Genomic DNA, 15,108 nt, shown 5'->3' with positions numbered 1-15,108 from the left:
TTTCCCTTGTATAAGAGGTATGTGCTATGAAACTTGGTAATAATTCTTTGTCTGAGTTTGTGTGTGTATGTGTTGTGCTGGTAACTTGCACAGATGAAGCTAATATATTTTATGACATCTGGCAAAATAACTAGCAGTTTGTTTTATGTCCTGGCACTAAGATGAGAACTTTTAACTTTTGCTATTGCACACATTAAATTGCTTCCTTGTTTATATATTTATTTATTTTTCCTTGATGCGCATGCACACACACACACACACACACTTTGCTTTATTTCTGTTTTATTCAGGGAGAGTTTGGGGCACTGTATATATTTGGAGACAGTCTATATGATGCAGAGAAAATAGTGGTAATGCTGAAGATCTCAAAAAATCTGCAAGGATCTTTCTTTTAATTCTGTTGAAATTGCTAATTATTCTTATGGCTACAATTTTCTCTATGTTATTTCTTAACAATTTCTCTTATACAGAAACTGACGATCAAAGTTTTACTGGATTTTTTTTTTTTGCCTGTTCTTGGTTTAATTTAAAGTTTCACTGGTTGAACTCACTTCTGTTAAGAAAAAACAGTGCAGTATTAATTAACCTCCTGCACCAACCAGCTGGTTCTGATTTTTTATTATATAAAAGCCTGTGGATGATTTTCACTCATAATCGGTTAATTTTCTCTGTGTCAAAATATAAAAAATAGTTTTGTTTTACTTATAAAACCAAACTTGTTAACTGTCTTGCTTTATGATAGTTTAGAGAAAGAAAGCTGGGTAGGAGTAAAGTGTGTTTTACTTTAAACTCTTCAGACCCATGGAGTGTGAACAGTTGCTGATGAGGAGTTAGAAGTTCATTGCTGTGCTTCAGAAGTTGTGTTTCCATTGCTGAGCCAAAGGCATTAATAATCTCTTCTTGTCATTTCTTGGAGAGGAGATGTAGCCCTAGTCAGCATTTGAGGAAGAAATTAATCTGCACAAGTGTGTACTCCACAAGAAGGGAATCAGAATATCTTAACACCTTTACAGTTATGGTAGCAGAACCAAGCACCTTTAAACACACTTAGTGAAATGAAGAAAATGCTTTAAGGATTACTCAGTCCTTAAAAGGAACCTAAAAACTTCTCCTGGATTCTCCTCTACTTTTTTTTTTTTAATAAATGCACTTATCAGAGTTTCAAAGTTGTCTGCTTTTTGAGCAGTAATAATCTGCTTGAGCCTGTGTCTCATCTAGCTCCTGCCTAATATCCACTCATAGCACTGTTACAATTTCTAGTCAGCCTGGATGAAACATTATAGTAGCAGGACTTAAATCTGTACGTTTGAGGTAGCAGAAAATGGCAGCTGTATCCTCTAACTTTGATAAGAAGGCAAAGTAGCTAATGTCCTTTTTATTTACAAGGAAATTGCTATATTCTTCTCTAAATAAACTCATGACTGAAGCTTTTAAAGAAAATTATTTCAGGTCAGTCTCAGGGCTAAGATGTAGCTAATTGTTTAACAAGAGGTGTCGAGGTGCAATCACTATTTTAAGGGCTTACTGAAATTAGCCAAAATTTTCTTTAATCAGTACAAGGCTGCTCATAAAGCTCAGATCTCTGTGCTCTGAATAATGAGGTTTAGAAAATGAGAGCACAGATTTGCCTATGGAATATCTATACACCTTTGGAATATCTATATACCTTTAAGGGATTTGTGAATTTACTTGAGATAATGAGTATCTCTACTTTGACAATTAGAATGGCTTGTGACTCTCCAAGGTGTAAAATATACTTTGCATTTTGTTGAAGTAATGTAGCTTCATGTGTTTGCTTCCAGAATTAGATTCATACTCAAAGAAGCAGTCCTGCACTCTTCTACAGTTGGGTCACAGTTTCTTCTTTCATGTGCAACCTTTTTTTAGATATTTCTATTTCACTTGAGGTGAATTAGCCAAAATAATGTTCCTTATATAAAACTTGGCAGGCAAGAGAAAAAAAAAAGAGTAGGGGTGTGGGCAAGGGAGGGACTGGGTGGCTTGAAGGCTGCTTTTCTTGGCATTAGTTTGACTTATATTGGCTCAAAATATTAATAAGACTGTTGCCTGAGTATCTTCACCAGAGTATTGATCCAGCAGTGGTACAGGAGGGTTTTTTTCCAGGAGGGAGTATACAGTATGCAGAAGACAAATGCGTATACAGTTAATTCCATACTTAGTACATTGCACGGGGGAAGTGGTCCAAGGAATTTTATGTGTTTTTATGGGCTGACTGAAGACTGTTGGCCTTTCTTAAGCGAAAAAGAAAGTAATGAAGTGGATTATTTTTCTACTTATTCATTGTCCTGTTGAGGAAGTGTAAGACTAGTAACATATAATATGCTAATATGTTATGGAATAATACTTTGAATAAAAATGCATTATGACATTTTTTCTCCTTCTAATGAAGAGGAGGAGATGATACTTTTGGGGCCTGAAATTCATTGCTGGACTACTTCAGCCCTTTGTGTCTCAGACAGTCTTTTGATGCAGGCATGGAAGTTTAATGTCTTTTGTATTTTTGGCCCAATCATTATCCATTAGGCAGAGGCAATCAGTTACGTCCAAGTAAGCCAGAAAATGAGTGATTCTACGGTGTGCATTTTGATGGTTACCAGTTTGGGCTGGATTAGAAATAATGATTTGGGCTTGAGATGTGATCTGTTACCTTCCATTAAGTACTTTGTTATGCTCTAATAGAGGTAAATTACTTCCTCACTTGTGCTTCATTGTAGATTGTTTAAATTCTTCTCTTTGCCTTATACCTCACTAATATGAAAAATGAGTAAGGTTTTTTTCAGAATTCTTCAGCTGCTTTTGTTGAAATTCTTTCAAGCCTGTTTATAATGTAGACCTATGAAACATTAGATGTTTTTTTTGTCAGGGGCTGCTTTTGAGCTCTGACCTTGGATGATACAGACCAGAGCTTAATAATCACTTGAGAATATCAGTATGTGAACAATAAACATACCGGATTTCATTTCTTCCAGTGAGGCAGAAAACAGCACCATCATTTGGTGTAAGCTAAAATAGCAGAATTATCTTAGTGCCCAGAATGCCACTCATTTAGCAAAGCCTAAGTAGTCCTCAGTCTACAGATAATGCTACTGTTATAACTGTGTTTCCCTCCTAGTACCATTTGTCATCTCCAAAGCCTTAAGCAAATATTAGAATACACTTTTTTATCTACCTGTAAATGAGAACAAGCTAGCACTTTTCTGGGCAGTGCATATCTGGTATTTTTTCCATTGAACAATATTAGATTTCTGTTTCTGCTGTATTTTCCAGCTACTTGTGTGATGGTTTCAATCAGCTGGATCAAATCTTGCTTTATTTATTGAGTTAGAAGATCGGGATTTTTTAATATTAAATAAATTTCAGTTTATTGATGGGTTTTTTTGGTGTTAGTATTATGGACTGATTGAATATCCCACACGTATTCAGATGTAAACATTGGGATTTTTATGTTGGTGTGAAACATGATTTAACAGTTGGTTCTTTAATTTACCTGCCCAGAGTTAGGATACTTTTCTTACACAGTGGATTATTCTACACTAGATAGAAGTTCCTGTCTGTCTTGTGGCTAATTTTTTATGTGAGGAGGGTTTAAGATCTTCATTAAAACATGAAATGATGGCCACTGCATCTTTGTAATTCTGTTGGGTGTAAGCACTTTGCTTGGCTCTGGACAAGTAGGGAGGGTTAATTCCTTTGGGTTTGCCCTGTGACCACTTGAGGATGGGAAGCATGATGAAATACTTTCTCAAAGTATTGAATAGAAACTTACCATAAATAATTGGAGAAAAATATAATAAATCAAGGCTTTTTTTGGTCTGGTAATTCATAATTGAAACCATGTTGAAGTTAGATTGACTTTAAGAACAACCCAGCTGAGAAAGCCTTAACCACAGTGGCAGGGGATGTATCTCTGTTTTGCTTAGACGTATAGGACTGCTCAGCTACTAAGTTCAGCAGGCTGCTGTCCTTACTTCTGTGTTTTAAAAAGACAGTGAATTGTTGTTCACACTATGTGGTTTCAGTAATAGGTAGTTTACAGCAAGCAGGCTAGGTGTTGAAAATAAAATACACAGGTGGGAAAGCTCACTGTCTTGTTCATGGGAGCAGTGAAGTTTTATTCTTCTTAAGTGCTGTTGATGAGTTTTCCCACTAAATGATAGCTGGGAAGTTCTTGATTCTTCTTTAATATGGAACATCTAACACAGCCTTGTTTTCCCAGAGACCATTCTGTGATGTAGTTTCTAATGTGTCTACTGTACCTTTCTTCAAGTCTCTTTCAATGGTGAGCAAGTTAAGAAGTTTTGGGACTGAGTCTTTGTTACCTCTGATGTTTTACCAATATCTTTGAGGCTCTACAGAATTTAAATATTAAGGTTGTCCATTTCTCAGTCCAGTTGTGTTCATTGATGTAGTGAAGCTCCCACTTGTCCCCCTTCTCTACCCTGCTAAGAAAGGTCTGTTATAAGCTTCCCTGCTAAGTTGAACCTGGACACTCTACATCAAATCCAGCCTGAAGCCTCCCACATCATGAGAATTCAGTTCCCTTGATACACCATCCTTAATGTATTTATTTTTCCTAAAGTAGCATCAGGTTGTTTTTGATGACCAAAAGGGAGGACAGTATTTGATCAAGCTATAATAAAAGAAGGTGCCTTGTTTCTAAGGCATTATCACACATGTACACTTGTAGGAAGCATGCACAGGACAGCTGCAGCAGTCTGAATCCTTATGTATATACAGAACCATTCCTGACTTCTCCCCTCTTCCAGCTTCAGGCTATTCTCAAGCTCTCACTGTCACTCACATTCCAGTACTTTGGATTTTCATATTAACTGCAAAGAGCTGTCAGACAGCTGAGACTTAAGTGACATGAAGTTACTCTTAGGAAACTAACATTTCAATTTGATCCTTTTTGCCCATAAAAATGATTCACAGCAAGTAACCTATTAATCTTGGATTAATTATCCTGGCTCTTCTAATGATATTAGCTGGGAGGGTGATGGTGGAGGGTTGTCCTATCCATAGCTGAGTGTCAGCACTTTGTCAAAAAAAGGTGATGGATGATCAATCTACTGTTGCTGTTTGCTCTCCTCTCTGAGAGTGAAAGTTCCTGTGAATTTCCATCAAGAATGTTAATAAAGATGGGAATGGAGCAAATGTGCCTTCATCACTTGGTTGCTTGAGCAGTGACTGGGGGAACCCATCCCTATGTCATTAGCCATTTCATGCTTTGCTGCCATAATGGAGATTTAATTAGGTTGCTGTTGTATTAATTGCCTGTATGGTTTGCTTTTCCCAAGCAGAAATCTGGAAGACTTTAGCAAATTATGGAGGCTTGAATTTGCCTGATTTCCTGCAGAAAGTGGGGTCAATAGGTCTCAGACTGTAGACACACTCTTCAGGCAGGCAGCAGGGGGTTGGCTCTTAATGGCACTTGAGAGATGCTTAATTGCCTTTTTGAAATGTTTTTCTCAAATGAGAAGCATGGTTCTCCCATCCATTAGTGTGTGTCTACAGGCTTTTCCTCTCCCTCCATCATCCTTTAGTAGGTGCAGAAGCAAAACCTCCTTAAAAGTTGCCTTATTTTTCCTAAGTTATGACCAGCAGGGGAGAATTTTCATGCCTTTCTGAAAGTAGTAGAAGTTGTGATTTAATGAATTTACCTAAAATTTAAGTTTATAAGAGACATCCATGACCATTTTAGGTACATATGTATGTGCTTGCACACATATGCATGATATGTTTCTTTCTGTAAGTACCTAAAATAGTCTTAGATTATGGAAAAGAAATAATGATTTTCAAAATATATTATAGCAAGCAATTTGTTAGAAGGTGCTGTGGACAGAGAGAAAACATTTCTAGAGAAACTTCAAATTGGAGCCATTAATCCAGGTAGCAATTCTCACCCATAAGTAATAAATAGAATATTATCTGCAGATGGCTCAACCAGTTATTTCTTCTTGTAGGACAGAAACATATTATTTTGTTGGCACTCTGATTATGATGTTAAGCCTCTGTTTCAAGTATTAATGAAAAGAAGTTTCTGAGAGTTGTGTTAAGAAGCTGCTTGACATTACCAGGGTCATTCAGATAATAACAGTCTTGGGGTGGGGGTTGTGTGGAAACAAGTCTGCAGTACAGCTTTAATGAGATGGATTATGCTCTGGTAACATTTAGATTGTGATTTGCTTTAGGAATTATTGAAGCTACAGCAAAATCAGAGGGCTGTCCCCATCTGCCACTAGTCATCTTGTACAACTAGCAAAGTATGTACAAGCTTTAATTTTAGAAAATGTAATAATCTGAAAGCAGATTTTTCTCTGAACCTATCAGTTGCTGAAGTAATGGATGTATAATTTCTGAATTACTGAGTGTGTTTTCACAAGTAGCCATGTCCCTTTCATGAACCAAAGTTCCACATTGTACCATTACTGTTTCTGCATTATCCTATTGTTCCTCTTGGGTAAAAACTAGAACTTTGTGTTTTCCATTAGAATACTAACAAACAGTTTAAGATGAATGCTGCTTTTACCAAAACTGATAAAGTGTGTGTAGCTGAAGGCCAGTCTGTCTTTCAGTCTGTCCTACTGACAGGTCCTTGCCTGGAACATACTCTTAGACCATTTTGGACAAAAGAGTGTGCCAATGCTGTGCTTAACTTTTCTGCCTCACATATTTATCCCCTCTTCAGTTTTGATTTGTTCATAGAAGGAAATCATATTCACATCATATTTTTTTTTCTTCTTTACCAAAATGTTATGATGTCTTTCAGTAAGTAGGCTCTTTATCCTCCTCATCCTTGAAGTCATTGTAGTTAGAGGTGTCTAACCATTAAACACGAGGAAGGTGATTGTTGGGTGCATAAAGTTAACCAAAGACTAAATAGGGTAACAGAAAATTTCAAAGTTTACTTCCTACAAATATGACCTTGTAACTCTGAGTCTGTAAAACTTGCTTTACTCCTGATACAAGCAGGCTTATGGTATGAGCATACCTGGAGAATTTCACAGTATTTCTGTAAATTACTGGCAGTTGCTGACCTCTTATAAGTATTCAGAGTTTTTACGGGCTAGGATTCAAAACTTCCTTGCAAAACAGCATCACTCAGTTTCTGCTTTCCCAACTCCCCTTTTGACCTTGTCCCAAAGGGTTTGGTTTTTCCCTTTTGCTTCTCTGTCCGACCCCTGCTTGGAACATCAGTTGGAATGGAAAATTTGAGACTAAAATGCTGGTGTTTTCATTCTTGTCAAATGGTCCCTTCACTGCTTCCTCCCCCATGTTGTCAGCTCCAAAGGGGGTTGGCACATTCAGTGGGAATGTAGTTGTCTGTCTTGTCTTTTGCCATCTGGGCTGGCTTCCCTATGTTATGTATTGAAGTAAGACCTTTAAAGTCTTAAAAGGGATGCCCTAGTTAAAATTCATAAGGAGCAGATAACTCTGAAATTCATCTTTAAATCTCATGTCTTTTAAATTTTTTTTTTGATGTAATAGGTGGGTTTTTTCCACCATTGAACAAACTTTGTGGAAGCTAGTACGCTGCTCGTCTTCCTACCTGCTTTTTCCATTTTTGCTTGGGTGCACATTTTATGCCACGTTTATGGGTTTGTTCCTTTGGTTTTGTTGTTGTTAACATTTTTTCACTCTGAAATTGTCGTGCTGATTAAGTTTATTTTTGTTTATTGAGTCCTGAATATAAATGTAAATGTCTTGAAATAATGATTAGTAAATGAGAATTGAACCATGCTGGCTGGGTTCAATTCACCTTGGTTTTCCTTCTCCACAAATCTCTCTGCCTCTTCCACTTTAGTTTTTACCTTAATCTCTATTTGGTTGCAACATTACAGCTAGACAAGAATGAAAATTGAAATAAGAAGGAGATTGGAATAAAGGTTTTGGGAAATTGCCAAAGTCAGAATTGGAAAGTCAGTCTGCCTGATCTGAGCAAATTACAAATCTGATGGCTAGGACCTGGCTGTGTGAATTGCTCCCTACTGTGATAATTTACCTTAAACAAATTGCTTTGCTGTTTTCTTGTTTGCCTTCACAGAAATGGAGCAGTGTGAGCAACCCACTCTTCCTTCCACTGATCCCACCTCAGTCCCAAGGTTTCACAGCTGTGGTTCTGACCTATGACCGAGTGGAGAGCCTTTTCCGCGTTATCACGGAGGTGTCTAAAGTGCCCAGTCTGTCAAAATTGCTGGTAGTCTGGAACAACCAGAACAAGAATCCGCCAGAAGGTAAAAACCCATGGGAGGGGTGGTGAAGGAAGGTGAAGTACGTTTGTTGACACCTGTTACAGAATGACCTCTCTTCTACATAATTTGTATTCAAGAAGTATTTCATGGTTCTTTCAAAAGAATCGGTTTGGACTTTTTGTGACAAAGTGTTAGGAAATGAAATAAGAGAGGCCAAAGTAGATAACAAGAACAAAAGTATGCTAGTGGTTATGCTACTAACTTCTGAATCAAAAGTTATAAATACAATATTACAGAAAGATTTCTGTCTTTAACATTTTTGGAGGGAGTAGTTAAGGAGAACCCTATTTTTGATCTGTCAATACTTGCTTTTATTTCTTTGTAGACAAGTCAATAAAAGCAAGTCAATACTTGCTTTTATTTCTTTCTAGACAGACTTTCATCACAGCGTATATACTGCTGTTACTTGGCTGTTTCTAGAGCAAATGTGGTTCAAAGTAGTTTGAATGCTTGAAGCTATAAAATAAGTGAATATTTTGATTGATTGATGAAATGAAAATTTGGGACATTTCAGGTGTCCAAAATGGCATTTCCATACCACTAGAGTATCCTGTGAAAATGCTAATGCTTGCCCAGTAAGACAATACATAAGTGCCTGTTTTAAAATATTTCTGTTTACAACACATACGGTGTACTGTGCTGCTCTTTGTAGTGACTGTGGTGTCATCTGCATAGTTTTTAAACTGTTTTTTCATTTGTGGTTATTTTAAAATGAGGACTCATTCATAGGCATTTTCCCAAGTTATTAATATGTGTAGATTTTTGGAATGAGGTTTGGTTTCAAAGGTATATTAATTACTCCAGTGTGAATTCAGTGCTGTAAATCTGTGAATTATTTAGTTTTCAGTAGCTGCGTGTGCTTTGCCAGCCTGGCATACTGCTGTACTGTATCCCCTTGTGCCAGGACCTCAGTCTCAGTCTGCCCAGTCCTCACAGCTTGCTGCCTACATTTTTCAAACCCAAGATCCCTATGTCATGGGGTTTTTTTTGTCCTTTTATGCAATGTCATTGTACACTCCATGGACTGCTTTGTGTCCAACTAAGTTCCTTCTTTCCCATCCCCAGGCTGCCTGCCTCACGACACCATGCTGCTCCTAATCTTTTCCCAGGTCCTCAGCTGAAAACACATGTCCTGACATTACTGAATTCCATTATGAAATTACCTTGGAATCAATGGGAGGTTTTGCCCCATGTAAGGGAAGCTAGCTAGGCTTGGCCTTTGGTAATCCTCTCCAGTGCTGGAGAGTCGTCTCCAAACACTGCTCATTTTATTTCTCACTGTTCCCTAGGGTGACTTTCTTCAAGGTGCTCAGGGCGAAAAATCTAAAATCCTGAGCATTGTGCTGGGCAATGAAAGCCTCCTCCTCTCACTCTGGATTAAATACTGTAGCTATAGTGGCTATATATGAGCCTGGTTCCCATATGCTGTACATATGGATCTGTCATTCTCATCTGGAAATGTGGTGATTTTGTGGGACAAAAAATGTTGCCTTCTAGGAATACGTGTTCAAAAGAAAGGCTGTTTTGTGGATTCTTCTGTCTTCTGAAGTGAATGAAGTGTGTTGTTAGGACTCCTCACTTTATAATTCTCTTTTCAGAGGCTTCAACTGCTGCTGTGTTCTACTTTTCAGGGTTAGTTATTCTGCATAGCAGCAAGATGCAACATAGAAATTAATCCCTGACCACTTGTCTCAATTTACCATGTCCTAAGAGCTTCTTAGAGCCACGCTATTGCTACCATTCATTTGGCTCATTTGCCATTTTGGCAACTTGCTGCAGTTTGAAGCAGAGTAACTTTATTGCTTACTTTAAAAAGTGTTCTTTATTACTTCTGGGCTAAATAACTCAAGTTTAGTCATATTTTAAATGTTTTGCAGCCCTTTAGAGTAAAAATTGTTGTGTATAAATTGATAACAACAGGAATTTTTGCAGTAAGCAGTTATTTTCTAAAAGCCAAAAAGCTTAGTGATACATACAGTTATGTGATCACTGAGTGTGGGTGGATTCAACCCAAATGAATTGTTTCCACATTTCCTTCAAGTGAGTCTGAGATCAGGAGAGTTGAAGCAAATGGATCATTAAAATGACCTTTTCTTTTCAATCATTGTATTAATCTTGAAAATCAAAGTGTGTTTAATTTTCTTCTGCCTCTACTACCACTAAGTTATAAACTAGTTAAAAAGCCTTCAACCTATAGAGCTTAAAATTGTGGACTTGAGAGCACAGTTGAAAGCATAAACATTTTTGTCCTTGCATTAGCCTATGAAGCGAATAACTATATGTTTTTAGTGTCCCTTGTCCCTTTATTGCTGTTACAATCATTGTAATCTCTTGGCCCATGGCTAGAGAGAGGTCAGTTTGATTAAATGAACTTGTTTTATTCCAGATCCATGCAGGGCATTCCACTTGGCTCTTCAGCCAGTCTCTCATTCAGTCTATCTATTAGTGATCCTAATCCTCGGACTTCAAAGCTTCTGCTGTTTATAGCCTGTTAAAGCCAGGAAGTTTCTGATGGATTAGAACAAGGAATGAGTTTGAAGTTTGTAATGTGCACCACTGTCACTGATAAAGTCTAGTTTATTACCCTACAGTAGTATCTGCACTTTTATGGCTATTCATTTTTAATTGGTTGTAGTAAAGCAGAGGTGCTTAACCTTCTAGAGCATCAAGTGCTGTATTTCTTGGTCCTTTCCACGTAAGGGACGTGTTTCAGTACAGGAGCAGATCTTGGCTTTTGTCATTGCAGCTCTTCGTGTTGTCATTTTGTTTTGCATGTGTGAGTGGGAGGGCTGGGTGAAGAACATCCAAATTGCCTTCCTTAGTGAGTATGTGTGCTAAATTGAGAATTGGGCTTAGGTTTCCTGGGATGCAGCTGGCAAAGTGCCGCACAAATGACATGTGGTCTTTCCTTTCTTTCCTCTGTCAACACCAGAAAATTATTATAATTGAAAATATAATTATTATCAAAACAATATGCTATGCATTTGCAATAGTGCCTTTATGTAATGATAATCATGACTTAGGAGGAAAACTGAATGAAAATGAAATACTCTAAAAATTGTACAAAATTTAAGATCATGGAGTCACAGATGGTCACTGCCATCAGTAGTGCTGAGCATCTCAGCTAAGAGGCTGTAGCTGATCTTGGTTACTGTGCAGTGGTAACAGGTGTGGGGAGTGTGCAAGGTGTCTGGAGACAAACTCTTTTTAAACCTAAACCTCTCAGGGCATATGCAGCTCTGATGAGACAGAATTTTTTTGTTATGCTGGCTGACAAAAAAGGTAAGCAGGTAAGAGGGCAATGGATTAAATGAACACTTGACTGAAAAATTTTCAACCAAATAGCATGTAAAAATATAAAATTGGAGAACTACATTTATGTGGGCTAGATATCAGTAGTAATTTTAAAATTGTTTTTTCCTTTGTCTTAAGAGTTTGTAAGGATCTTTTTTTAACTTAATGTCTGAGAGCTATCTATGGAAGTCTGAACTCATGGTTCTGTGTTTTCTTTAGAATCAATGAAAAGAAACAAGATGAATCTATGAGAAACACAGATGTCTTGTGCAAAGACAACAATGTTTCTGATGGTAAAAATATTGAATCTTATATGTGAAATAGCAGAAAGAAAATATTACATACAGTGATGAGTCTAATCTGGAACCTTAAAACATTATAGAATCAGCTTTATCTTAAGTACTCTATGAATTTAGGGATGTGATCCCTGCTCTATGACTTTGGCTGAGTTTTGCATATTTTCTCTGCCATGCATTGTATGCCAGAAGCCCATCAATGCAACAGTAATGTCAGTAGGCCCATAACTGTGTGTATAATACTAATAAAAATAGTAAAAACCATGAAATATTACAGGAAAAAAGTCATTTTTTTCCCTCACTCTGGATCAATTAAAATAAACACTGTGGTCTAAGTGCCTGCTGCTGGGACTATTTTGTAGAAATCATCATTTTCTCCATCAGCCAAATATTTTTTTCCTTTCATTTGTGTTTTTCTAAATTGCTAGTTCTGAAATTCAAGAAAATAGTCTGTGATAGAAATTTCCACCAACATTTGTTTTAGACAAGTGAAGAAACCACTTTGTCTACCACATAAATCATATTACAATGTATAAATTCATTACTCTTAGTAAATATGCAACAAGCTACATAACTTGATTCCTTAGGTTGTTGTATAAAAATTGAAAGTGTATTTTAAGGAATGTGTATTTTCTGTTCAGTTGTGGATCCTGGAGCTAAGTTGCTATAAACTTCTTATGGTGATACTGAAATAATAATCTTTGTATTTCTATTTAATGCTGTTAATGGAAACATTGATAAAAACTGTTTAAACTGTTGGAGCTAAAGAAAGTGAGTATCCTTTGGATTGCTGTATCTTAAGAAAGTCTTATCTTAAAAAAAAATATTAATACAAACAACTTCAGTGACAGGTCTGGGGTTTTTTGCATACTTTGCCTTTGGTAGTCAGCACTGGTAGGAATATTTTTAACCTCTCTCTAAGTTTTGAATTAATTTGTCTTCTTGATGATGGACTTCATGCCATTTTCCTTGATTAGCTACAGAATTAATTAATGATGATTTTAGTCATCCATAAGACATATTACAAACATTTTGCAATATTGCTTCCTAGGGAAATCTAGAAAGTTAACCTATCAAACCCATCTTAACAAACTGGGCCCTAGTGTCCTAGAACCAAATGTTCTGTTTTGTTATATACAAGAGGAATTCTCTGGATTTCTGTAGAGCAATATAAACACTTTAATGCGGGTAGAAAGCACCTGTTTTGAACTTTAAACAGACTTTTTCACTCAGTCATAATGGAAGGAATTCTGATAATAAGTAGAAGTAACATGCCTGATGTTATTTCTGATAACTAGAAGTAATATGCTTGATGTTGTTTCTGTTGTTTCTGATGTTGTTTTCTGCCTGATGTTGAGTCTGTAAACTTCAGACTCCAGCTAAAATCTGCCATTCAGTATTAGAGTTTGAAAAACTATTAATTAGGTTTCATCAGCAATGTTCAATTAGCTGCATTCATGCAAACTACTACAGACCAGCTAGAATCAGGTATGAGAATTGAGTATGCTTTATGGGATTCTGTGCAACGGCAGGTACAAACAGAGCATGTTTAGAAGTGTTTTCTGGCAGTTTTTTATCAGTCTTTGTCCACCTTGCAAAACTTCTGGAAAGGTTTTTCCTTTTTATATTTCCAAATGGACTCCATAGAAGTTTTGGGAAGTGAGTGCATTATATGAATTAATATTCTGGACCCAGATTATCACTAGTTATTGTTATTGAGGCAGTAAAGCAGAAAAAAATGTTTGTACAAATGTCTATGCATGAGTCATCAAAATGCCATGATTTTAGGTAATAAGTGGATTTTTAAAAATTTATTATATTGGTTTTTATACTGACAGGCATTCAGTTCTTGTCATCAGGAGTGCATGCTGTATTTCCAGTTCCTCATTATCCTTACCTGCTGCTTCCAATTGCAAATGCAACAAACCATCTGCATTCAAGTATCACGTGCTATGTTTTAAACTTGATGCTACTTAGAAGTGGTGTCCCAAGAATATTGGTGAGCTCTGTACAGCTGCTGTACTGATTCTCATTTTCCCTATGTTGAGTGTTGAAACTGGGAATGGATGATTGGTACACAGAGCAAGTATTTCCCTTTGTAAATACACTTCTGTCTGCTGACAAGATCAGCACTAATGTTTGTGCTGCAAAAGGACTTCTTGAGATGCTATTAGCTTCCCAGTTTCTCAGAAGCAAGCATACAGAGAATGGTGCTATTTAACAGCATGATGGCGTGTCCTGCTTCCGGCTGGGACAGTGTTAATTTTTGCAGTCTGTACCACCTCACTATTCTGTACTACCTCACTCTTTTTGAGGGAAAGGGAGTCTCTTCCAAGAAGAAGGGCTTCTTTCTGGTTGAGAAAACTTGGGGGAAGGAGCTGTCTGGTATTGTCTGTTGTTTGCGTTCTTTTCCATGCGAATAGTTTCTTTTCTTGTACCCTGTTGTTAGTACATTGCTACTACTGTTCATTTTATCTCATTGCTGTTTCCAGCAAGTTGTTTTTACCTCAGCTTGTGATCTTTGCCTTTTGTGCTTCCAATTCTCCTCTCCATCCTCCTGCAGCAGGTAGGGGGAAGGGAAAGAGTGAGAGAGAGAGAGAGAGAGAGAGAGGTGTGTGGTTTGGAGAGTCTTGGTTGGGGCACTGAACTGGGGAGTACCATTCCCAAAGCATGGCACAGTGCCATTTCTCTTTGAAAAGAAATAATACATTCCATGGAAATATTGTGCTCTATTATTTTTAATGATCCCTCTTTTATGTATGATATAACAGTTCATTCGGTACTGAGAAACAGGGCTGGATTTCAGACTAAGAAATCATTTTTATACATGAACAGTGTGCAAGCTTAGTTACATTTTCATTACAAACATCTGATCACAAGCCCAAGGAGGTGTGGAAAGTGAGAGAGGTTTTTTGTGTGAGAGGGTATTCCTTTAGGTTATAATGAAGTTGCCTCTTTCTCATGCCTGACCTCCCTTCTCTTATCTACATAGATGTCTCATGTGGTTCACTGGCAGTTGTGCTGAGAAACGCATCATTAGATGGGATTTTTTGCTGCTCTTTTATATGTGAGTGTTTAGCTGGGAATGTAACTATGACACCTTTTTTATTCTACAGTTTAAATCATCTTGAAATCATGCTTGAAAATTTTGCTGTGAGGTTTCAACTTGCAGGACTTAATGGTGGAATTGTGGGCTGGCCAGAAACACAGCCATGTATGGATTGTAAGCCCATTAGAAGAGAGAG

At 37.1% G+C, this 15,108-nt stretch overlaps 1 protein-coding gene across 3 annotated transcripts in view; it reads left to right on the top strand.

Moving 5' to 3' along the window:
* EXT2 (exostosin glycosyltransferase 2) overlaps nucleotides 1–15,108 on the top strand; it is a 73,218-nt gene that overhangs the window by 34,255 nt on the left and 23,855 nt on the right. For all 3 annotated transcript variants that reach the window (XM_068193712.1, XM_068193714.1, XM_068193713.1), the window contains exon 9: nucleotides 8,066–8,255. In XM_068193712.1, coding sequence (XP_068049813.1) covers nucleotides 8,066–8,255 — 190 coding nt within the window. The remainder of the gene's footprint in view (nucleotides 1–8,065; nucleotides 8,256–15,108) is intronic.

This window comes from Anomalospiza imberbis, chromosome 6, assembly GCF_031753505.1.
Source record: "Anomalospiza imberbis isolate Cuckoo-Finch-1a 21T00152 chromosome 6, ASM3175350v1, whole genome shotgun sequence".
NCBI classification, from domain to species: Eukaryota; Metazoa; Chordata; class Aves; order Passeriformes; family Viduidae; genus Anomalospiza; species Anomalospiza imberbis.
The sequence above is the reverse complement of the archived record's forward strand: the minus strand, read 5'-3'. Positions and strand labels throughout refer to the sequence as shown.